The sequence below is a fragment of the Canis lupus genome, chromosome 14, assembly GCF_011100685.1.
Source record: "Canis lupus familiaris isolate Mischka breed German Shepherd chromosome 14, alternate assembly UU_Cfam_GSD_1.0, whole genome shotgun sequence".
NCBI lineage: Eukaryota > Metazoa > Chordata > Mammalia > Carnivora > Canidae > Canis > Canis lupus.
In genome coordinates, this window is record NC_049235.1 from 29428434 (window position 1) to 29454650 (window position 26217).

The 26217-nt window shown below is 33.9% G+C and overlaps 1 protein-coding gene across 7 annotated transcripts in view; it reads right to left on the reverse strand.

Annotated features, from left to right (window-relative positions):
* DGKB (diacylglycerol kinase beta) overlaps positions 1-26217 on the reverse strand; it is a 701584-nt gene that overhangs the window by 469920 nt on the left and 205447 nt on the right. For all 7 annotated transcript variants that reach the window (XM_038556980.1, XM_038556977.1, XM_038556978.1 and 4 more), the window contains 4 exons: positions 25537-25654; positions 23295-23383; positions 23096-23212; positions 12201-12299 (listed from right to left, as the gene is read on the reverse strand). In XM_038556980.1, coding sequence (XP_038412908.1) covers positions 12201-12299; positions 23096-23212; positions 23295-23383; positions 25537-25654 — 423 coding nt within the window. The remainder of the gene's footprint in view (positions 1-12200; positions 12300-23095; positions 23213-23294; positions 23384-25536; positions 25655-26217) is intronic.

Sequence of the window (26217 nt, forward strand, 5' to 3'; positions counted from 1 at the left end):
CTAGGAATTTATATTTGTACATATTTATTCATCCAGGGAAAATGTGGGATCACATTATGTAATATATATATATTACATGGGAATCATACTAAATAGATAAGTGAATTTGAAGAGATGTAGGTTCTTTTTAGCTTAATTTTATTTTCTTCATTATACTTAGACTTTAAAAAAAAATCTTAATTTTTTGTTTAAGGATAGCACCTTATTGCCATTCTCCTTTCACTAAAGGAGATTTTCTTAATCCTCTCTTTCAAATTACTGATTCAGTGTCCTCAAAGTTGATTCTCTCCTATATAGACACTGATATACTTCAGTTTCTGCTAAAATATTATTTTTTTCTCTGCATCTTTTCTTAACCTTGTAGTTATTCCTTTTAAGTCAGTATTTATAAAGTAGATTTTTCTTTAGTATTCTTGATCATGTAAAACAATTGCTATTAACATTTTCTTCTGCTCAATACAATAAATCTTCACGTATGAGACCCATCTAACTTAACTACAATGCTTGTTTCTTTTTCTTGTGGCAGAATTATTACTATTTTATTTTGGCAACAGGTAGACTTCTTTATACTAAAATGCACTTTGGCCATAAGCCATCAGTCTGCATTGACAGTTGTTATAAAAAAGAAAAACCAAAGGAAACAAACACTACTATGATTACAGCAATATTGTTGAGCCGTAGTGCCTTCCCGATACAATTTGGTATGGAAGAAATTAATCTGAGATCTCAGTAACAACAATAACAATAAAAAGTCTTTCCGCTAAATGAATGATTTGTTTTTATGTTGTCAAGACTGTCAAGACTGTATTTCCCCTCTTTTCATATGGATACTAAGAAACTCAGGAACAAATCTGCAAACTACCTCTGTCAATTGTTTTAGAATATTAGTGAATTTTTAAGTCTAATTTGATTTTGGTATAAATTTATTGTTTTAGATTGCTGCTTAGTTATACAAGCTGCTTTTATTGTTATTGGTAATAAATTGTAGAATAATTTAATTCATTAATGGATAATCACATATTCTTACTTTTGAATCAGGTACATAGAGGGTATTCTTTACTTTATTTTATCCTATTTCCTAGATTTTAGCTTTCAAGTATTTTTTATCCTTCTTTAGATAAAGCTCATTTTTGCCTATATGTTTTAGACTTCCATCAGATTTTCAATTAATTAAACTTCCAGTTTATGTCATATCAGGCTTTGTTTTTGCTTTTCCATAAATCATGACAAATTAACAGAGTACAGGTTTGTTTCCTTAAAATAGTGATATAGAAATATTATAGAAATGTATTATCTTTGCAGCTCTATTTAAAAAAAACTAAAAATAATATTTTAGAATCCTAAAAATAACTCTACCATATTCATTTAGGTAGAAACAAATATAATTTGCCACAATATAATTATTTTTTTCTTCTAGATTAGATCTTATTTATAACTATACATATTCTATATTACAGCCTAAGCTACTACAAAGACAGGTTCTTCAGAAACCCCTGAAATCAATCTAACTAAGACAATGTAACAGATAAATGGTTCATCTCACAAGTGTAGATGACGGAGTCATAACTTAGTGATGCAGGTTCCTTTTCCCATTTCTTATACTATGTACATTTAAAATATAAATACATGAATACTCTGCCCAATTAAAATGGATATACACATATTTTATAAACATTATAGGGCTTTAGTGCTTAACTGTGTTCCTCACTGGAATTTGAGTCAGAAAACCATTGGCAAAAAATATAGGAAGGTTCAGAATTTAATTCTACACATTTTTAAAAATAAATAAATAAAAAGCAGCCATCTTTTATGAATAATACCATAAAAATGAGTCTGAGTTAGATTTTCAAAGTATGGAAAAATTAGATTCTTTTTTGCCTATCATTACTATGATGACAATTATGAATTGATCTATAATGAATATTAATTAAATGAATATTAAGTAATGACATTGATGAAACATTTATTGAGCACTGACAATGGGCTTTGTCCCCACTCTTTAGACAAAAAAGAAAATTGCACAGGCACAAACCCATGGTACATTACATAAAGAATTTCAAGAAAATAGATGACTTCAGTAACTGTGGTTAAAGGTTAAAGAGGTAAATGCAAAGAAGGGAAATGATGTTAAATAAAAACTGAAGCTCAGTGCAGCAAGTCACATCCTTAGCCAACTGTTCACACCTCTCCACCAGACTTCTGGGAGCTCTACAACTAGTATAGGAAGTAAGGTTACAGAGCATTCAAAATTCAAATTTCAGAATCACACAGAATTCAAACATTTCCCTCTCTCCTTTAATTGGCTAATGTTTACTACTGAAATTGTCATTATTAACTATTTCTGGTTACAGTTAAGGGATAGATAGAGAGTACAGAAAGAGCCCATAGTAACTGGACTGTGAGGAAAACTCACACACCCATACTTCCACTCTCTAACAGAACTTTTGACATCGCTAAAGAGTAATGACTTGATTAAATACATACTTTAAGGAAAGACTTAACATATTCAATGCTATGCAAGACTTAATCACCATATCTACAATGCATAATTTAGTAGAATTCTTATAATTGTAGAAGAGCAAGCAAAGATTGGAAGAAGAGAAGGTAATATAGACATATGGTTCCCCAAGGGTGTTATATGTAGAGATGTGTGGACTGGTATTTCAGCAACACAACTTTGTCCAAGTTTTCAGTCACAGTAAAGAAGAGAGGTAGTCGGAAAAATGTGAATCAAGTCTAAGAATATGTCTAGAATTTATATTTTCCAAATAGTTTTATTTTCCTTTCTCTCAGCTAATAGCTTCATTCTTGATTTTGTTGAGATTCTTTAAGGTTTATTTAAGGTAATATAGAATATTATAGAATATTATAACAAGAATATTATAACAAGACTATAAAGTATTCTGGGGAGAAGACACCACAATTGGTCCAAAAGGGGCACAATAATGAACATATACTTTATTTTATATCACTTTCTGCCAATAGATACTATTTTGACTGTATATTCTGATAATACTGTATTTGTTGAAATATAAGATAAAATTATCATCTAAAATTAGTTATTTAAGTATTTAATAGTTTATTCTAAAAATTATTTTGGTTTTAGGAAACATTCCAAACATTATGTTCCTGATTTAGAAATATGTTTATAGTGCAGAAAGAACTAAACAACTGTGAAGTGTGATTCATGCAGAGAACAAAATAATACAGTATGAGTGAAAAAGGATACTTTGCAATATCTATTACAGAGTAAACAGGAAAAGTCACTCTTCTTAAAGATGTTCACTGAATAAGAACAAAATAAATAATTGGAAACATGCTAGACGTAAATATTGTTTCAACTAAATTATGTTATCTTCATTTCATAAGATATTATGTGGCCATGAATAACAATGTTCCATAGTATATAGAAACACATACATTTAATGATATTAGTTTAAGTGTAAAAATAAGGTGTCACATGATATATCAAGTTTAGTTACAAAAATGTAAAAAATATGCACCTAAGAATCAAGAGGAAAATTTTAATAGTGCTTCCATTTATATATTAATAACTGCTCTTATATAACTTATTACAAATTTTTAATTTCTTTCTCATTTTTATGTATTTTTTATAAATTTTATTTTATAATAAAAAGTTAAAATTTACTTTTTAAATTCCACATAATATTTAAAATAACAGTAATATTAGGTGACATACACTGAACACTCACTATATGCTGGGCATATTTCTAAGCAATTTTCATGAATTAACTCATTTAATTCCATTTTACAAACTGAGTACAGATGTATGAAATATGAATATGAATAATTTGCCTCATGTCACAAAATCAGTGAAAAGGCCAGGATCCAAATACAGAGAGTATATTATCAAACCTTATCCTAACATGGCTGAGCCGATTTATCCTCCCACCTGCAATAAATGCAGTAAATGAACACTCTAGTTGCTTCCTGTCCTTTCCATAGCTTAGGATTTTTAATTGTCTTAATAATTTTGAGGGGTATATAATGTTATCTAGCAAGATTTAAACATGTATTTTCCTGATGAGTAAAGATGGTGTCATGAATTTATATGTTTATAGGTGATATATATATTTTATTCAAAGGCTATTCAGGTCTTTTGCCTTTTTGGATTGGGTTGTTTGTTACTTATTATTTATTTACATAAATTACTTTTATATTCTGGACACTAGTCATTTGTTACCATTCTGTAACCCTCTGAAGGAAACAACTTGCCCAAAGATCCAGAGTTCATGTGAAACTTAAGTTTTTAGTTTCTATCCTTTCTGGTTATCAGGATCCCAAACTTATTTCTGCTTTCTTTCTTCTAAATTGATCTTCCATATTTCACTTCATTTTTAAAACTTTTCATTGAGCTTTCTGAACCTTTGCTTAAAATAAACAAATGATAATTTTGCTTTCTAAGTCACTGCCACTTTCTCTAGTATGTTTCTAAAAAGAGGTTGCTCATTTTCTCAACTAATACTTGTTCTATAGTTTTTATGGACATCTCTTGGCTTTCCAACCAAATCATCATTCCTGTGGATCCAGAGTAGAATATCTCTCACTCTGTCCTCTCTTGCTGCTGAGACTACTCATTCACTTTACATTTGGCAGCCAAATCCCCACATGTTCTTCAAAATTCAGGCATCATTTCTTCAATAAAGTTTACATTTACTCTTTGAATTACCCTCAGGATGAATTAAGGGTTTGTCCTCTAGAGCCTCTGTAAGTTAATATTTATCTCACTATAATATGTAATCTGCTTGCCTGTTTTAATCAATAGTCCAATTTGTAGGAAATAAGATAAATGTTCTCATCTGAATTTTTAGCTCCAATAACTTGAAAAGACAATGGAAAGAAGAAGAAGGGAAGAAGTAGAGAGAAGATAATAAAACCTAAAAAAATCCAGCATTGCAGATATCGTATATAAGAAAAATGCACATAGTTTATCAGTAATGATCTTAAAATAAAGACATTGTCATTATGGTATGTAAACCATAGGTACTTATCTCTAACATAAACTCCAGTATAGGGGCACATGCATGGCTCAGTCAGTTAAGCATCTGACTCGCAGTTTCAATGCAGGTCATGATCTCAGGGTGGTGAGATCAAGCCCTGCTTCAGGCTCTGTACCCAGTGCAGAGTCTGCTTGGGATTCCTTCCTTCTTTCTCTCCTACCCTGTCTTCTCCTCTCCCTGCTCGCATGTGCACCTTCTTTCTCTCTCTCTCTCTCTCTCTCACACACACACACACAAATAAATAAATAAAATCTTTAAAAAATAAACTCTAATTTAAAGTAATCAACATTATATCATCCCTATATTTTAACTTATTAGCTTTACTAATATATATTGATACAGAAAAGGACTAATCAATCCCTTACTTAGAAAGTAAAAATCTTGCTTTTAAATAGTAATGTACAATAAGCATTCTATGCATGGAGAATACTAAATTAAATCATGGAGCTAAATATAATAAAAATTATTTTTATGAGGATCTGCTTCATTTTACTGTTCAAACATAAAGTTTAAAATGCCACTTCCTCATGAGACATCTCAAGTTCTCTTTTGTTGATAGTGAAAGAATCAATGTAATAAAAGCTTCCTCAAACTGAAGAATCATTATGAAAACATGTATACTCCTAGAGACCCAATTTGACTGATCATAAAAAATATATATATATAAAACCTGGAATGAATGTACGGATGAAACTACAGTTCTAGAGAAGCTGATCAAATTTATAGCTCTATGAGATTACTCTAAGAATCAGAGACTCTATCTAGCCTATTGCATTGATTTCTTTTGATCTAACAAATTTATGTACTATTAAAAATAATTTTAAAATTTCTAATTGAAGCCATTATAATGAAGAGAGATTTATGGAAAGGATAGTAAGAAAGTTATGGATTTGCACATAGAAATAAACAACATAAATACATGCATCATTGTCAAATGTGGCATGCATTTACCTCCGTGCATCCTAAGGATAGAAGACAGAACGTGACAGTAACAGATCCAGGGATCGTGTTTTATCCTAAACACATATATGGAATCTTCTTTTTATTCTTTTAAATATTTTATTTATTTATTCGTGAGAGACACAGAGAGACACGCAGACATAGGCAGAGGATGAAGCAGGTTCCCTACGGGGACCCCGATGGGGACTCGATCCCAGGACCCCAAGATTACGACCTGAGCCAAAGGCAGATGCTCAACCACTGAGCAACCCAGGTGCCCCTTATTTTTATTTTTTAATTTAATTTAAACACAATGCTTGGATCTATTGTATTCAGCCTTTCTGGGGAGAGAGGCTAACATTTATGTGTACATATATGTTAAGGTATAAATAATAAATACATAATATAATAATAATAATAATTAATAATAATAATAATAATAACAACAGTATTTGGACTAATAGGGTCCAAAAGATAATGAATCATGATAAAGAGAACTAAGAGGAATTTCTTTTAGGTAATTAGAACATCTCAAAAAATAAAAAAAAATAAAAAAATAAAACATCTCTAAAAACAGGGTTTTTGTTTTTTTTTTGTTTTTTGTTTGTTTTTGTTTGTTTGTTTTTTTTTTTTTTTGCTGCCATTGTTACAATAAATAAGGAGTCTTACATGAGTTTTAAAATGTCTTTCAATATAGGTTAATGACATAAAAGTAAGTCCGAAGTTAATTAAACCAATTCAATAAGAGACTAAAACAAATGGACCAAGTCTGTCTTTGGTTGGGGGTAAAATTTAGGACATAAAAGAACATAAAAGATGGCTCTCATGCTTATCAGGCCATGTCCTACATAAATTATTACAATTTTTTTGCATTGTGACTTTGAGATTAGATGGCAAAATTTCTGAGTTCAATCTATATAGAGAATCAAGAACATATTTTTAATGGATTCCATTCAAAGGAGTATTCATTTTAACAATCAGTTGGGAAGGATTAACGGCCTTTTTTGAAAATTACTTTGCTTATCAAGAGTCCCCTCTGAATGGGCAGGAATCACTTTACATTTATTTGGAGGTAGGATGAGGGAAGGCCTTCAAGTAGTCTGCCTTTGTAAGCAGTTCTGAATTTTCTTCAATATGGCAGTAAATGGACCATGAATGTCATCATTTTTGCTGGAAGATTTTTCAAAGAAAGCATTATAAGTATGCAAACACAGTCAGAGAAGTAGCTTAATGGAATCTTTAAATTACATAAATGTTAAGCAATATGGCGTTTTGATAATATTCTCAAAACATGCTGGATACCAATTGTAATCCCAGAAAACAGTGATTTCATCTGATGTATAGACAGACTCACTGGTCACCTTTCAGTTTTAATTTCAGAGTAGTTGGTTTTAACCCGTTTTTATGGCAATAGGCACTATCAAGACCAATTATGTGTGGAAGCCCTTTATAGTATATGCTAATGAAAGCATGTCATCAGTGCAAAGAAGGTGCTTACCTTGCTAATCTCCATAACAGGTAAGTACATAGCTACTGAATCATTAACTTAAAGTTAATAACAAGTGTTGGGGAGCAATTGGGAGGCTGAGAAATGTGGTGTACAACTTTTTAAAAGATAAATAACACCTAAAAAGAGGTTCTAAAATATCAAAAGACTGCCGCTAGGGATCTTGACCTTATAGTACTTTATTTAGATGCTTCAACCAGGAGTTAAGCTCCATGTTAAGTTTATATCACTCATTCAATAATCAATTCCTGACTATACAGTCAAGGTAAAGGAAAAAAATCCTCAATAAAAACAGACATCTTAAATTCTTCATTTTGTATTTCCTAGAATGTGATAGAGAATCTTCTATTCATGGCCATCTTGCAGTTTCTGAACCTCACCTGCTCTTCTTCAAGAACATTAGCACAAGCAACGGGACTCATAATTTTTAAGAAGGAAATAGTTGTTGAAAATTTAAAAAAACAAGATGATATCATTTGTGAAAACTAACGATTTTCTTTAAACAGAAGTTAAAATTTTATTATGGGTGATGTGCTGTGGAATTATTCCTGAGATGTCAAGTGAGAGTTCACAAATTAAAAAGTCTTAGACCCCAGAGTAAGCAATTTTGTGGGCAGAACAAGAACTGCATAATTTATTTACAGTAGTAGTTTTTAAATGGTTAATGGGTTTAATAGTAGTATGTGTATTTTCTTCATGATAAGAAGGTAACCTTTAATTTCTACTTAGCAAAGAAGGGGAAATTTTAAAGTAAAATGATTCAGGCTGATTTATTAACATATACAAAACTCCAAAAGCTTTAGAGAGTAGGTTTACTTGCTATAGTAGTTCAAATTATCCTTGATTTCTAGTGTGTAATTGGCATATGAGGGATTGCGTGAATTGATTTAGTTAGAGACTTGCTTACCATGCTGGATAGTTTGGAATTCAAATAGAGAATTACCAAATATGTACTTATTTTAAATATTTTAAAATATTTAAGCAGGAAAATATAATTGCATTTGAGCAAGTGGATCCAGAAAGCAGAATGAAGAATGTATAGAATGGAGGTAATTCAGTAGGATGCCATTAGGACATTCCTGGAGAACAATTTGTGATGGCGACATGTGAGGCGATTACTGTTGAGGTGAAGGAAAGAAAAAGGATTGAGACCATTAGAATAGGTTACTCAGTGATTAATCTGATACTCAAGATGAGGCATCAATGATAATTCCTAGGCTTTTGTGTTGGGACAGCTGTGATATGAATGTTCACATCACCAAGATAAGATAAATAGGATAGGGCCTGTTTTGGGATTTGGAGAAAGGGTGAGAATGATGAGTTCAGTGCACGAGTTCTGGAGTGGTACTCCTTGGGTTCCAATTCTCGTTTGCCACTTCATAGCCATGTGACACAGGAAATTTACTTAACCTCTCTGTTTCTTAGTTTCCTCAGATATAAAATGGAGATAGTTATAATATTTATCTTATGGTGCCACGGTGAGGATTAAATAAATTCACACACATCATTACCAGTAACCCCAACCCATCAAACTCTCTATGTGCTACCCCACTCACTCTCACAACCTGACACTAATAACCTTAATTTCAACAATCTTGGATTCAACTCTAATCCAAAACATATCCTTCCTAACACCAATTATTGTACCTCCCTCTTCATGTCATTACTTCCTGCACCTCCCAGCTTAAACTCCATGGTCACTCCTTATACTCACTCTATTGCATATACTCTCAACTCCATAGCAACTCTCTTTTTAAAATATATTTAGCAAAACAGACTCCTCATGGGTAGGGTATGCCTATTCTAGTCCTAGAGCTAGAATGAAACTGGAGAAATAAGATTGAATGTGACCAAATATATTCATCTAGGCTTACTGGTCTTATTCTAAATTTATGGTGATTAACAGGTGGCTGCTCATTACTCCCTGCAAATCAAATGGTGTTTCCTTGATCCATTAAGCTCACACTTTCCTCAGTGTCTGTTGTGCAACTTCTTCCCAATATTCAAAGGTCTCATACAGTTCATACCACACTTGCTCTCAGCAATGACCTCAGGTAACTAATTCTCTGAGAAAGAGAAGTAAGCATCACATATAATTTTGCTCACTGCTGCCTCCTCAACAGTTACATTGTTCTTTTTAAAATATAAGTCAGGTCTTTCCCTTTTCTGGTCAAAATCCTCTAATGGCTTCCAACCTCACTCAGAATAAAAGCTAAAGATCTTACAGTGGCCTAAATCGCCCTATAGGATATGAAAATTTTATGACATCTTGGACCTTCTCCTCTCTTCTTCTTCTTCCTTCTCACTTACTCTCAGCCACTAATCTCCTTGATGGACTGCAGATAAGACATTTTTGTCCTGACTCTGAGTCTTTTCTTGTCCTTCCTTGGTGACTTGTCTGTGCAGTTCCATCCCTACATAGTCGTGTGGGTAACTCCCACACATTCCTCAACTCTTCATTCAACTATCCCCTTAGACATCTCTTTCTTGACTATCCTTTTCATAACTACAACCCCAACATTCCTTCTCTTCTTTTCCTGCTTCAATTTTGTATGAACCATGTACAAAATAATTTTCTTATTTCATTGTTTATTGCTGGAATGAAAACTCTACAAAAAAAAAAAAAAGATTTAATTTAGCTTTTACCATTTTACCCCACCACCTATAATACTATTTGGCATCAACTAGACACTCAATAAATACTTGATGAATTAATGAATAAATATGCCTAGCACAGTAGCTGGTAGGGTATATGTGCTCTCTATAAATGAGCTACCATTATTACATTAAATAAATATAATAATACATTAGGCATGTAAGACAACATGGCCCTTCAAGTTGCAGCTTTATAGGTTTGCGATTCAAACCTATGGATGAAGGATGCACTGAGTATAAATTAACATGATAATGAAGTCAACGAAATAAATAAGATCCCACTGGGAAGAATGTTAACAGTGAAAAGCTGTGACATATGAGGGTTGAGCAAAGGGATGCACCAACATGGAGCAGGATGAAGTCATGAAAGCCAGGAAAGATAAAAAGGAAGCATCCAGAGAAACAGAAGAAAGCCCAGGAGAGTGTGGTATAATGGAAGTCAGTAAAAAGTAGGCATTCATGAAGGATGAAGTGGTCAATAGTGCCAAATATTTTAGTATAGGTAGTACTAAGGATATGATAAAATAGCAAATGTTGAGATGCAAATCATGATTAAAGCTGTAGGAAGATTTAATGATTGAAAATAAATCTTCAGAATCAAGATTATTTAAAAAAATAATGAGAAGGTTTTGTAAGATTGTTAGAAGACAAGCATATTCATGTAACACATGTTCTTTACCTTTGATTCTCTCCAAGAAAGAAAAGATAGGATAATAAAAAGAATGCATCTCATGCTTGACTTTATCTGACCAGAGGTTGACATAAATGGACCAAGGAAGTAGTCCCCTGGTTCAATGAACTGGATAGGGTTTAACCTTGGCAGCTAGATGGTAGGGTGACATAATGAATTTCTTTCTAGGGTTAAAATCTGAGATCAAGTTTGCATAAAACTAGTAAAATTATGATAATTTTAAACAGAATGTAAATATGTAAAACTTGTACAAGTCCTTTCTCTTTAAGACAACACTATGAAAGAATAAAATAACACCCAAATTCATCTAAAATGTAAAGTATTTTTATGCAGCATTCATTATTTTTAATTAATTTTACTTAGTGCAGGATGTCTAATGAATCTCACATGAAGAAAGGAGATTTAGAATTAGTTATTGCTATCCTCAGCAATGTGGAGGTATTTTCTTTTGCTCTATATTTGTAGTTCAAGAAAATGAAGAGTTTGAAATAATTTTTTAAATAAAGACATTTAAAATACAACCAGTATTTTACAGATAATTACAAAATGAATCACAAGTGGGTGCAAATTGAGTAATTTGATTAATTTCTAGGTTGACCTTTAGAAAAGTATTTGTCTAACATTTCTTAGCTGTTGTATTTTTATTATATCAAGCTAAAGTTCCAGGCACTTAATTTCCATGTCGTTTTAAAAATGCGAACTGCATTTGGATATAAAATAGTTTGTTTTGTAAAACAAGTGTTCACTTTAGAAACAATTTGGATTTCAAAATGTAATATGAATATTACCTTTGAATATTTACTTCTCTTTCTATCAAGGTTTGTTCTTTAGTGGGTTACTTCAGTTATTCATTTACCACGTACATATTTATTTAATCATTTTGCAGGAAGTTAAATTTATTGTTCACTAATAAAAAATAAAATACACCTAATGGCAGTGCATAACTTTCTTCAGCATATGTGTCCTCATTCTAGGTGGCCTCTGACCTAGATAAGAGAACTCAACATTGCAGATATATAATGTGCATCCCCAGCAAAATCACCCATAAGAATAACTTCATTATTCTGGGAAGCGAGATCTATAAAACATGTAAAATGTAGAAGTGTTCTGCCTATATAATTTCTGGTAAGTACAGCCTGACTAAGTGGTAAAGCCTGAGTCAGCTTCAGTTAGAGCATACCTTACTAAAACGTTTATTGTGCCACGAAGAAGAAAAAGGAAATATTGTGGGCAAAGGTGTCTACTCCGCAGTAATGAGGTATTTTAGATCTATAGAGCTCTACCTTGATCAATGGAAAATCAGCCCTGGAAGTATTTAGTGGTATAGCATACCAGTGAGTCATAGAAACCCCAAGTTATAGCAGAATGAAGAGAAGGAAAAACTCACCAGCACTACTGGACAGATTGTGGTGGGTGGCAAAATATGGTCCTTCAAAGGTCCGCAGTCACATTCAGGTTTGAGATGAGAAGCACATTTATTATGCAGCTAGGGAAAGAGAAAGAAGACACTATCATTTGGCATGCTAACAGCAACTATGGAGCAGGTATTTCAACTGAGATAGAGCAAATGCATTAAAAATACATCAAAAACAATTCCAAGAACAATTAAGAGGATCATAAAGGGACTGATGTTACATTTGCCCTTATATATCTACCTTAAATACACCATTTAGCAACTTCTGTGACCCAGCCAACATATTTTCAAATTCTGAGAAATGTTTATATTCAAAATGTACTTTAGATTTTACACCAGTAAAAGCCTGATTTCTTTGACAAATGCAAATTATTGTATCTTCCTTTGCTTATCTGTTAGCATAATCTTGAAACCACTGTGCACTGTGGATGCTTTTTTTTTTTTTTTTGACCCTCCTGTTTTCTCAAAGTCATTCCAAAGTGCACAGCTCAGTATGGGGCATAATTGATCCCATCATTAGTTTTAACTTTGTAATTCAATATGTAAATGCAACCAGAGATTCATCGCAGTAGGAGCAGGATATAAATATAAGAAGATGATTATGATTATAAAAATTTATCTTTATATTGTATTTATCAGCTCTACATTAAGTTAGTGTATAATCACATAATGTGTTATTTACTTTTCAACATGTATGAACCTAAACTGGTATTTTTATCCGTCTTGGCCACAAGTTTAAATTAAGGTTGTTATAGCATAGTACATTAAATAGTGATTTTCATTTAACTGAGGTGGTAGTTATTATTGGAATCATACAAATTTGCTAAAGGCATCTAGGGATTTCTCCCTCTCCTACTTCATATTGATTTAATATAAAATTTAATATAAAATTTTAAGACTTTAGAACAATTATACATGTTAATAAAATAACATGTTTTATTCAAAACAAAAATAGAGCCACAACATGTTTCAGTTGTGAACAAAAGTCACTCCATTTAAGTCATGCCTACATTAATTTCCTTATGGTTATCTTAGTAGGTACTTAATATGGTTACCTTAGTAAGCACTTAATTAGGAATCAAACATAAACACTTAACTAAAGAGTGTTGATTTATTATTGGTGATAGAATTCTATGGAAGGGATTTTTCTGTTGTCTTTCCATCTAAAAGAGCTGTCATTACTAACTTCTTGCCCTGAGCTAAGGCTACTTGGGCTATGATGACTGCACATTAGGCTACATTACATGAAATGAAAGAAACTTCTACATATTCATCCATAGTTATCAGTTGCTTCTCAGTGACATGTAAACTCTTTCTAAACCAGTGGTTTATATCTTCTTATCAGGCACTGCTGATCTCTGTCGAAGGCAAGAGGCATTGAAGATAAAGAAGTTCAAGCCACATGTGAAAAAAGAACTAAATAAGTGGATGTTCTGATTTGGCAAGTGAAAATTTGGTGATGAAATATATCATTGATTTATTGGACTTAGTTTCCTCAGAATAAATCACAGCTCTGGATTATTGGATTTAGACATAGTGGACAATGTACTCCTCAGAAAGGATGGTGAAGTCCTAACTCTTGGCACCTGTGTATGTGAACTTATTTGGAAATAAGATCTCTGTATCAAGATGTGTTCAAGTTCAGATGAAGTTTTACTGGATTAAGAGGAGCCCTGATCCAATGCCTGGTGTTCTCATAAGAAGAGAAAAATCTGGACATAGAGGGACAGAGATGAAGGGAAGAGGGCACATGGCAACAGAGACAGAGATTTGGTGATGCAACTACAAGCCAAGGAACACCAAGGTTTGCTGGCAACCACCAGAAGCTAGGAAGACCCAAGAAAGCTTTGTCCCAGACAGCCTTCAGAGGGACTATGATCCTACTGACATCTTAATTTCAAATTTCTGGCCTCCACAGGTCAAGGAGAATAAACTTCTATTGTTTTAAGCTACTAATTTTTGTGGCATTTTGTTATGGCAGTCCTAGGAAACTTATATCTCAATCATAAAGAAAATGAACCAAACAATAAGTCTTGAACCTCTTCTGTACCAAGGTGTCACAGGAAAAACAACAACAACAACAACAACAACAACAACAACAAACAAACAAAAAGACTTCTGCTTTTTGATCCTGTACAACTTCTTTAAAACTCAGGATACAGATTCCAAGAAGCCTCTAATTTTTAGAGGCAAGTTCTACAATAAAAATCCTCAAAAAAAAAAAAAAAATCCTCATGTGCACAGATTGAGAAAGTACTGATTTTTTTCTCTTGATTGAAGTTCGTGAAGCCTCACATATGGCACTGGAAAGGACAGAGGAGCAGGGCACTCTGACTGCCAGCACTGACCACAGATACGCCATCTGAGGGCCTCAGCCTCTTTCACATCTCCTTCCATATGTTTCCAACAACTTGTAACTGATATGGTAAATGACAACTCCCCTTTCTGTGTAGTTATTTGAGGGTTACCAGATGTAAGAAGAGATGGCCAACATAAAATGAACTTAATGACAGCTTCTTTCTTTCTTTTTCTTTTTTTTTTTTTTTTTAAAGACCTGTTTTCCAGCCAAAAGGAAAGAACTAATGACTCCAATTGAATCACACTTGATGAGCTGAACAGAGTATGTGTATCGGGGGTCACTCTTCAGATTTGGCTTTGAGGATTTCAGAGTATAAGTACCAAATAAAACTAGAATTGGCCTTTTTAGTTTATCTGTCTTGTTGCCTCTATCCCTGAGGTTTGTCCAGGCAGCTGAAAGACAGAATCCTGCAGGACCATGGGCAACGAGCAACGTCTGTAAGAAAGTCAGTAAATAAGATGATCTGATGATCTTCAGTAAAACAGAGACACAGGCTGCAGGAAACATCTCCTACCCAAAAGTCTATATTAACTAATAATGTACAATGATATCTTATACTTTTTTAAAGACTAGAATCTGACAGCTATAAATATATTCGGGTGGCCATCAACACTATGACATTGTATGAAGCCCGAAGTGTCAAAACTGAGGACACCAGGAACTATTGATCATTCTAACCATTCTAAAAGCTGTAAGTCAAATTTGTATAGTAGGTCTAGTTTATTCACCAAAATGCCTAGAGACACTTGAAGAAAAAGTGCAGAACGTGAAAGCAAAGAGTAACTTAAATTTCCCAGTACTATTTATCAAGATTAAAAGTGACTATCATTTGGGGCACCTGGATGATTCAGTCAGTTGAGTGACCAACTCTCAGTGTCTGCTCAGGTCATGACCTCAGGGTCACAGGATCAAGCCGAGTCTCACTTAGAGCCTTCCTTGGGCTCCCTGCTCAAAGCCCAGACTGCTGGAGTTTCTCTCTCTCTCTTTCTCCCTCCGCCTCTGTCCCGCCCCCACTCGTGTTCTACCTCTTTCATAAATAAATAAATAAATAAATTCCTTTTTTAAAAAGGTGAGGATCAGTTTTTGCTGTGAACCCCAAACTGCTCTAAAATCAAGTCTATTAAAAAAAACTGAATATCAAAAAATACAAGCCATATGATAGAATTTAAAAGCTCCTTCCCTCTTTCCCCCCACCACAATCTTAGACTACTGGTAATGTTTTATTTCTTAATCAGATGTCTTCTTTATGAGGTGTTCATTTATGCAAAATTCATTCAGCTCTACCCATAGAATATTTATATTCTCTGCATGTACGTTATTTTCCAATACAATTTTTAAAAAGAAAAAAGTGAACATAATCCGCAATAAAAACAATTTGCTTAAACCTGTCACCATGGCATTTTACAGACAAGCGTATAAGAAAAAGATGCAGCTGAGTCCTTTTCAGTGTCAATAAGATGCTGAAGACTGAAAATTGCCTTAAAGATAACCCAGATCCCAAATCAGCAAAAGTGTAAATGCAAAAATCTTCATCAAGAATAGTAATAAACTAGAGCATTGATGAATCCTGCCTCTTCAATAAAATGGCCAATGGAGTCCCGGAGATAAGAAATCGTTACCTTCTTTTAAGTGTTTTTACTTTCATTCATGGCTGTCTGCATTTTTTAAGAGTAAGGAAGAGAAATCCTTAGGCCATTTTATTATATATACAGAAATTCTCTTTTGTATTAAGAGAATCAATCCTATATCTAGAAAATTCATAAAATATGAACCAGCTTTTCCTGGAAGTGAATTAAACACTTGGAGATAATTTCAGAGTTTATGACAATTTCCAACAGCACCTAATTTACAGCCAGATCTATGTTTATTGGAAAATGCTGTCTCAAGTTAGGATGAAAAAGAAAATATGTGAGAGTATATATGTATGTGAATATGTGTGCGTGTGTGTATATTTACAGGGTGGAGTTGCAAAAAGAGTTGGGGTACTATATTGAGAGGAAAGCACTGGAATCTAACAAGTCAAAGGAGGAAAAAATAGAAAATAAATTTTCATATGTATTTGGATTAAAAGACACAGAAGTCATTCTTCTGAAGAAAAACTAAGTGGCTTGATTTAAAGGAATACTGTTGGCTTATACATTCTTTCGTTTCTAACATTTTGCAATTTCAGGGTGCTGCTTTAATGCAGGCATTTGCTAAAGCATGAAATTGCTATTGGAAAGGCATTGGAAATCTTTAAAAACTACTACTCATAGCCTAGTATTTTAGTAGCCCTACATGATACCAAACATAAATAACTCAGAACCATATTAGGCTTTCTTTTGTCAACTTCAAATGAAATGTATCACCCTCCTATCCTGATGATTCCTACCTCATCAGGGACATTTTACTACAACCAGGAGCAAATTATAATTTGTTTTAAATAGAATGTCAAGAAAATACACTCTCAGCAGAAATAGGCTCATGTAAACAGTGGCATTTTAGGATCAGAGAATATAAGGAAGAGAGAACCAATGAAGATATTTAGCCTGGCTGATTGAATTATAAAACACAAGAAAATGGTTGCATAAGTGCTAGCAGATAGCTCACAGCCTTCTTAAAAGTTTTCTGTTTTTATTTTTTTAAGTGGTTAGATTTGCAACAGGAGATAAAGCTGTTTCCTAAGAGCTTAACTTTATATCTACAGGATAGCAGATTAGTATAATTTCAAAAAGCACAAGTGCTAACTAAAAATGGGGTGTTAAAATGAGTTCTTATCTTTAATATTTGTCTAAACTTACTTGTATACTTGATGCAGATATAGGTATTACAGGATATCTTTTAAAAAAATGGAATTTAGGGCACCTGGGTGGCTCAGTAGTTGAGCGTCTGCCTTTGGCTCAGGGCATGATCCCAAGGTCCTGGGATTGAGTCCTACACTAGGTTCCCCACAGGGAGTCTGCTTCTTCCTCTGCCTATATCTCTGCCCCTCTTTCTCTGTGTCTTTCATGAATAAATAGATAAAATATTTTTTAAAAAACTCAGATTTTGGGATCCCTGGGTGGCGCAGCGGTTTGGCGCCTGCCTTTGGCCCAGGGCGCGATCCTGGAGACCCGGGATCGAATCCCACGTCGGGCTCCCGGTGCATGGAGCCTGCTTCTCCCTCTGCCTGTGTCTCTGCCTCTCTCTCTCTCTCTGTGACTATCATAAATAAATAAAAAAAATTAAAAAAAAAAAAACTCAGATTTTATGATATTCATCTAAATTTAATATTTAACATTAAGAAGACTAGTATAACAGTCATTAAAGTGAACTTATTGAGGACCTCCCCTAACCTCTATACTCTCTTAAGCATTTTAGGTGATTAGGAAAAAAAAAAAAAAAAAAGGCTATTTTTGACCAGGATCTTGATCATATTGTAATCTAAAAGTGTGCACAACTTTGATATGCAGACATGAAACCACTGGAGAGAATTCACTCTTTCCTTCTGGTGTGGAACAAAAGTACAGATAGTATTCAAAAGAAAAAGAGAAATATTCATGTCAAGGAAAATTTAAAGGCAGATACAGAAGTTAATTTGGTTTTGGGGGTGTAGTTAGAATTTAAGGTGGGTATACTCAAGGGTATAGAGTAAGCAAAGTAACAGGTAAGGGGGAAGTATGGCCTTCCCAAGGGAGTGCCAACAGCTCTACACAGCTCCAGCAGGCTGTGTGTAGAAAGGAATAACATAGACGTCATGTGCTTAGGTTTGGTCTGATATTTGAGGAACTGAAAACCAGGTCGGGTAGGAGGAAGTGAGGGCTGCATTTATTATCACAGAACTATTATAGGGTGCTGAAGGTGGCATATGATAACAAACTCATATTTTCAGAAGATGATTCTGGAGGTGGTTTGCAGCCTGCATTATAGGAAAAGTACCTTCTGTTAGGGAGATAAGCCAAGAGATTCTGACTCTAATCTAGTTAAGAGGTGCTAAGAGTTTGCACTTGGGCTGTGAATGATGGATACAAAAACTCAAATCCAAGAGAGATATTTTAAGGAGAAAATGTCAAGGCTCAGTGATAGGTTGAATATATGAGAGAAAGGTGAAAGACAAGAATAAAAGAAATTGACTTCTAACTTTATTTCCAATGACTGCAAGCATGATGATACCATGTCTGATAGAAAAGAGAGAGCTGGAATACTTTCTTTTTGTGAATATAAATAAATCAGCTTAGTCTAGGATTTAGTGAGATTCAAGACCACATGGTTCTGGATGATTTTAGAATGTACAGATGCTATTCTATTCTGACTTAAACTGGGCAACTAGATCCTTCCAGAGGTGAAAGAGAAAGGGCATGAATAATATTCATGGAGTTCCTCTGTGAGCCAGGGTTTGGATTTTTGTGCCCCTATGATATTTTACCTTGTTTTCACTATGATAATAATTGTCAATTACTGAACACTTATTATGTGTAAGGTTTTGCCCTAAACCACCTACATAGATTTTTCTTTTTTACTCATTTAATTCTTATAACAATCTTAAAAGATAGGTGTGGTTAGCTCCATTTTACAAATTAGGAAACTGGGACGCCTGGGTGGCTCAGAGGTTGAGCGTCTAACTTCGGGTCAGGTCATGATTCTGGAGTCCCGAGATCAAGTCCCGTATTGGGCTCCCTTCATGGGGCCTGCTTCTCCCTCTGCCTCAGTCTCTGCCTCTCTCTCTCTGTGTCTCTCATGAATAAATGAAGAAAATCTTAAAAAAAAATTTAGGAAACTGCCCAAAACTTCTTATATACTTGGCCCAAGATTACACAACCACTATTCTTAGTTGTTGGACAGTGAACATATTAAGAATCTGGTCAGGCCGACTTATAAGACTTAACCCATTTCCAAAAGTAATACATAAAAGAAAGCAGTGACATTGGAAAAAAACCTATGAAATGAAGCCACGTTTCATTCTCTTCGTTTCCCTCTGCAATCTATTCCCCACACATTCCATTCAGATAGGTCTTCCTAAATCTCAGCATTGCTGGTGCCACAGCCCATCTCTTTCACAACTTCTGCTAGATACTTGCTATATTAATAGAACCTTCTGCGAAGTATGAAGACATAAGAAAGTAGATTCAGTCTGTTTAGGCAATCAGTAGTAGTAGGTAAGTACTGGGATGGAGAACAGATCAGTTTATACTAAAGTATTCATATAATGGTTTAAGAAGAAACTATATATTATACTAAATCGATAAATATTCTGAGGTAAATGTATTCCATCTAACCTAGGTACAAAATCATTAAATTAATAAATGTGTTCTTAAAATAGCTACAGTTAATAAACCAAAAGTGCATAGAGGATGAATTTATTTTTGAGAGAACTACATATTTTTCTGGATATACAAGAACTTCTTTAAAAAAATTATGCAAGTCTTGTTTCATGAACCAAAAACCCATAGGACTTCTATAGATCATGGTTTGCGAAAAATAAGGCTGAAGCTCACCAGAAAGCTCTGAACTTTGCAGAGCTTAGTAAGAGGGTATCCTTTTTTTTTTTTTTTAACTCTTCCTTAAACCCCTCAGTGCTCCTTTGTTTCCTAAGCAGAACTAAAAGATTTAAAGACATTTATAGTTTATATTGTGCTCTGCCATAGTAACAAATAAAATCATCTTCATGTATACATTGAACTTTACTTAAGAATGTGAGGGTCATGTTGTCTGAATTGATTTGGGTGTGAAATATTGAAATTTTTTAAAGTACAGTTTATTCAGAGGTAACACCCTGTTTCCTACCAAAGAAAGGCCCAATTTCTTTTGAAATTGGTGGTGGAGCAGAAGGAGAAGGACAGGGAGACTTCGTGCTGAGTGAGATTCATGATCTGAACCAAAACCAAGAGTCTGATGCTTAAACAACTGAGCCACCTGGTGCCCCAGGAAGGCCCAATTTCTTTCAAGGTTGAGGCTAAGATTAAGATCAAATGTAAATGTACAACTGCTAAGTGGTCAAGGTAGCAATGCAGATTTATGGTATCACACATAGAGGATCATTAAAATATAAGAAAGAAAACTAGGAAAACAAGATGGAATATAAAACAAAAAAAGAATTTCAAGATTCCTTAAATATCAATAACATTCCTAGCAATGATAACTTCAAGTATAGTCATTTCCATAGAATGGAAAAGGCAAAAAACACACTTCGTGGAGATTTAAAAAAGGAAGAGATCAGTCAAATAAAATTCTAGGGGTGGCTCAGTCAGTTAAGCATCGCCTTCAGCTCAGGTCATGATCCCTAGGTCCTAGGATTGAGCCCCACGTTAGGCTCTATACTTTGTGGGGAGCCTTCTACTCTCTATGCTTGCTTCCCGCTCTGCCTGCCACTCTGCCTGCTTGTGCTCATGCTCTCTTTCTCTCATAAATAAAATATTTAAAAAAAGAAAATTCTAAAAGCTCAAAAGCTTTTGTATTAGGAGAGGTAGCAATGCATATTAAGAGTATTCAAAATGAATACACATTTGGGACACCTGGGTGGCTCAGTAGTTGAGCATCTGTGTTTGATTCAAGGGGTGATCCCAGGTCTTGGGATCAAGTCCTGCGTCAGGCTTCTCATAGGGAGAAGAAGCCTCTGCCTATGTCTCTGCCTTTCTCTGTATGTCTCTCAGGAATAAATATATAAAATCTTTTTAAAAAACAAGTACACATTTAAAACACATTTATTTTTTGAGAAATAAAAAAAGAAAAGAAAAATAATAAAGCTAAGACATTACATTTGAAATTTTTGAAGAACCGGAAAATAATTTGAAATAACAAAGAAGAAATAAATTCTGATAGTCTTCAAATTCAGCTTATGCTAAAGTAAAGACAGAACTAATTAAAGATGCACTATATGAAAAATAAGGGAAACAGGCTTTTACAAGATCTGAAACAAAAACTTATTTTTTTTTAGATGTTTATGGTATCACACATAAGAGGATCATTAAAATGTAAGAAAGAAGACTAGGAAAACAAGATGGAATATAAAACAAGAAAATAATTTCAAGATTCCTTAAATATCAATAACAGATTCCTAGCAATGGTAACTTCAAGGATTCTTTATAGATGTTTAGCAAAAATACATATTTTTATAGATGTTTAGCAAAAAAAAAAAACAGACTAATATAATGTGCACAAAGTTTCTAAAAAATTAAATAGTTGTGGTCTTCCTAAAACTGAGGACTCAACATGTTTAAGTAATCCATATGTGTAATTTAAATCATTGTTAGACATTTTATTATAACAACCAAACACTTCAAAAAATAAAACAGTTTTTCATAATTGAGGAAATTTCAAATGTAAATGTAATTTAACCAAGAAGTAGCTGAAAATGATTGAATAAAATGTGTTCATTTAAAAAAATATGTAATCGTATTTTTGAAATGCAAGTCATAGTTTGTTTTTCTCATTATTCTGTGTGTATGTATATGTGTGTTTAAGTAAAATTGTAAATGGTTTATGCGGAATGGGGTTGAGGGGCACTACAGAAAAACTTACTTAACTGAAACACTGCTCCCTACTGTTTTGATTCCACAAAAGCAAGAACAATTTCTCCTATAACAAGAGTGCTGACACACTAGCTGGAAAAATAAAACAAAATTAATGTGTGTGTGTGTGTGTGTGTGTAAGGGGAAACAATCCCCTAAATATTTTTGTACTATATTGTAAAAATGGCATTGTAATTAACTAATTAACTTCCAGAAGTTAAACACAAATAACTAGCATTACCATCTAAGAACTGCATTTATTCCAGAAGTTATTTGAACCAGGCATTGATAATTTTGCAAACTAAGCAAAGTGCTAAAATTTCCCAGAAAAGACCTATTCATCTCTTCTTTCTCAATTGTCAACATCACCATAAAGACTACAGTTTACATCTATAAACACTATATGTAAATACCATATGTAAAACCTTACCCCTCAACTTATGACAAAAGTGAACAAGCAAAGCAACAACATGTCATGAAGAAGGGCAAAATAAGTCCTTAGAAGCATCAAGAACTAAAATATGGACCCACTTGCATGTCCACCTAATCATGTGGTCAATAATAATTTGCTCTGTTTCTCTTGGTCATAGTGTCTTCACTATATAATTAAGTCTTTGGATCACATTATTCATCCAAATAATTTTGTGATTAAAATAAATTTACAACATATAAAATAGAAATTTCTTCCAAAATAGCATTAGGGATAGAGGGAGAGTTGAATTCTACTCAGAATGTGTCCCATGCATGTCACCCACCCCTAGCCATGGCTTCTCATCACCTTCCTGATAACTCCTAGAGCTCCGTGGAACATAAGTGGAATTTGCATGATGGTATAATCTCTAAGGCTGTCACTAGCTCTAAAAGTCTGGATTCTGTGAAGACAGATCTGACTCTAGCTCTTATCCCTTTGAGAGATACATGGTTTTATGCTGATGTAGTCTAAAATTCAGGATGATCATCCAGGGTAAAACTCTTGTAGAGTATGGGATACACAGTCTCCATTGTGCGTGAATGCTAGAGATTTGTTTTCCGATGTTACTCACTGTGATCTGACACCAAACACAATGCAGTCCTGTCAGGCCCTGGTAACATTTAACCGTTTTGTGGCACTTATCACATTTGGTTGGGCAGTTACCTTCAACCCAGTAATGATGCATGACCTAAAATAAAATAAGAGCATTGTGATAAGAAGAAGCATCCATAAACACCACCCTAAGAAAGCAAGCAGAACCACACACTTACATCAGTGTTCTTCTTGGACTTCACATAAGTCTTGATGCAAGAAGGAGGCGCTCTAGCCACACAGCGCTCATGGACTGTGTACTTGCAAACTGAAAAGAAACATGTACACACATTCAGAGCTAATCCTGGGCCTGATTGCAATTTTATAGGGAAAGAATGACATTAACAGAACCTCATTTCATATCCACTGGTCCCTAATCAATCCAATCAGCTACATCAAGAAAAAGTCTAAGTTGACTGTTTTTACCATGGAATACAAAAGGCCAATTAGTACAGGAAATATTATGCATGTGAAAAACCAAGACTCTTCTATCATGGCATAGCAGGAAATGCTTAATTAAATCAGGCCTCACTCAAATTTTTCACAATAATTCCCAGATGACAGAAATATTAAAGACAAATTGATGACTGCCAAATGGCTTGGTATCATTTGCTAGAAGGAAGAAATCTATATTTTACAAAGTATAGGCATGAGAGCAGCTGGAGGGCATGGAAATAAAAGCCCACGAGTTTATGCTATTTTCTCTATTGATTTATCTAAACCTTAAATGGCTGATTAGTCCATTTCCAGAGAGTAGATTTCATCATGCATGCCAGGCCTTCAGTATAAGTTTATCCCCCATTTTGCCATCATGGTACTGTTTGTCCAAAAGGAACAGCCTTTTCTGAAAGACTTCTAAATGTATAAATATACATAAATCAAAAACTAAAGAAAAAATGATCATGTAGCCTTCTCAATAAAACAAAAACAAACCACACTATAGAAATAGAATGAAAAATACTAAATCCACATACTATTCATATTGTAAAACTGTTCCAAAATATCCACATTTATAATTTCCTTTAGTGACACTGAGAAAGAAATCATACTTTTTCTTCTTTTCCATATTGGTGATAATATCGAGTATTGCATTTGTCACACTTGTCAGTTAAAATTTGTGAGCAAAATTCTCACACTCTATATGACATCATTCACATTATTTGAGTTATCATTTTGTTTCATATGCTCCTATCAATAGAATCTACCATGAAAAAATCCTTTATCTTAAAAACAACAAAACTTTAAAAACAAGTTACTTCTTTTATATGTAAAGAATGTTCTAGCATAACTAGCCTTTCAAATGTGGCCACCAGAAACTGCTCTCTGAATTGACATATTGTGATTTCATATAACTTTATTAATGTCACCTAACCATGGTTAATTAATATCACTAAAACATGGTTTTAATGTCAAATAATACATCTGAAAGGAATTGAAATCTCAGATATACTTCCAAAGAAGCTGCTACCTAAAAATAATATCAAAAAACTATATACTATATGGAAGCCATGTAAGAAATTCGATTTAATACAAATGCACAAAAATGGGATGTGTCTAATAAATGATAGTTTCAGTAACTCCACACATAGCAGAAAAGGTGATGAGAGGACAAATTGCTGGGCGAAGAGAATGTCCTACTTTAGTGAGGAGGTCACAATATCCCCTCTGCTTTAACAAGGGCATTAGAGAATGTAAGATTTCTCAGGCATAAATCTTGTTTATTTAAAAATACTTTAGTGATTTCTATAAATTAGTTGTTACATAACCTAGCAGAAATTTCTAGGGGGCAGTATTCACTCAACAGAATACAAAGAAAATTGCAAAGATAAGTGTACTTAAGTCAAAATAATGGTCACAACTCATGAGCAATCTTTTGGGTTCCAATATCCACTAATCTTATAAGAAGGCTTTCCTCATGATAGCATTAAAAATCATGTAGCTGAGGTGTAAGATTAGTTTGTATTCTTAATCTGAATGCAAATTAATAATCCTTAATTCAATGGTTTCTTAAAAGACCTAGAAGAATTGGCTCATTATAGAAAGACAATGTGAATAAAGTACTTGAAGAGGAAAGAAGAAATATGAGTAAGATATAAATATAAGAAACTGGTGGCAATTTTCATAATAATTCCAGAAAAAAATGAGGCTCATATGACAATGGACACTATAATAGAAAGAAAATGGCTAATGAATTGGAAAATGTCCCTAGCTTTGTTCCAAGGGGAGGGTTTCCTAAAACTGAAGAAAGTTAAAGCTAGAGTGACCTAAACATTTAGGAACATACTGCAGGGAAACATAAATTCTAGGTACAGGAAGGGTCAGAATGATTTCTTAGGTCTCCATCTACAAATAGGACTATTCCATGAAATCAACCTTTTCCCACTGGAGGTGATGACATCCAGACAAAGCGAGTGTACTCACAGGAACAGCAGAGGCCCTGCTTCCCCACGCCGATCAGCATGTTCAGGCAAAGATTGCAGTAGGCAGGTTTGTTAAAGTGCTTGAGTCGCCACACATGCTGTCCATCATCTTTCACGTTCTGCACAGGACGTAAGAGAAACAGATTTCACTTAATGAAATAAACAGTGGAATATGCAAGTGCCAATAAAACTCAGAGCTGGACTGAGGCATTTGAAGACAATCTGTTATTTCATCCCTGACTTTCTCCAAGATCGCCAAAGAGTCTAGAAAAACACATGTGCTCTAGTGGAATGAGATCCTGCTAACAAATCTCGGATACTATAGCAACGCATGCATTCTTGTCTAATGTCAACAGTCCAACAGCATGTCCCAAACCATCATCATGACCTGCCAAACTGAGCACTCCCTAAGAATGGGGGCATGTCTGCCTCCCCTTTGAATATTTTATCCTTAGCACAATTCCAGAAGCAAATAAATGAATAAAGAGAGAGAAAACACTCTTCAGTGGAAAAGCCCGACAAATAAAAAGTTGGAAAGGATATTAACCCTTGCTTAGTAGTAGGAATGTGCAAATTTCATGATGGTGGGGTCTTAAAGGAGGCAGAGAAATGGGACCAAATGGCATGGGAAAGAACAATACTTAAAAGTAAGTTATTGGCGATATTTTAAGACATCAGTTGG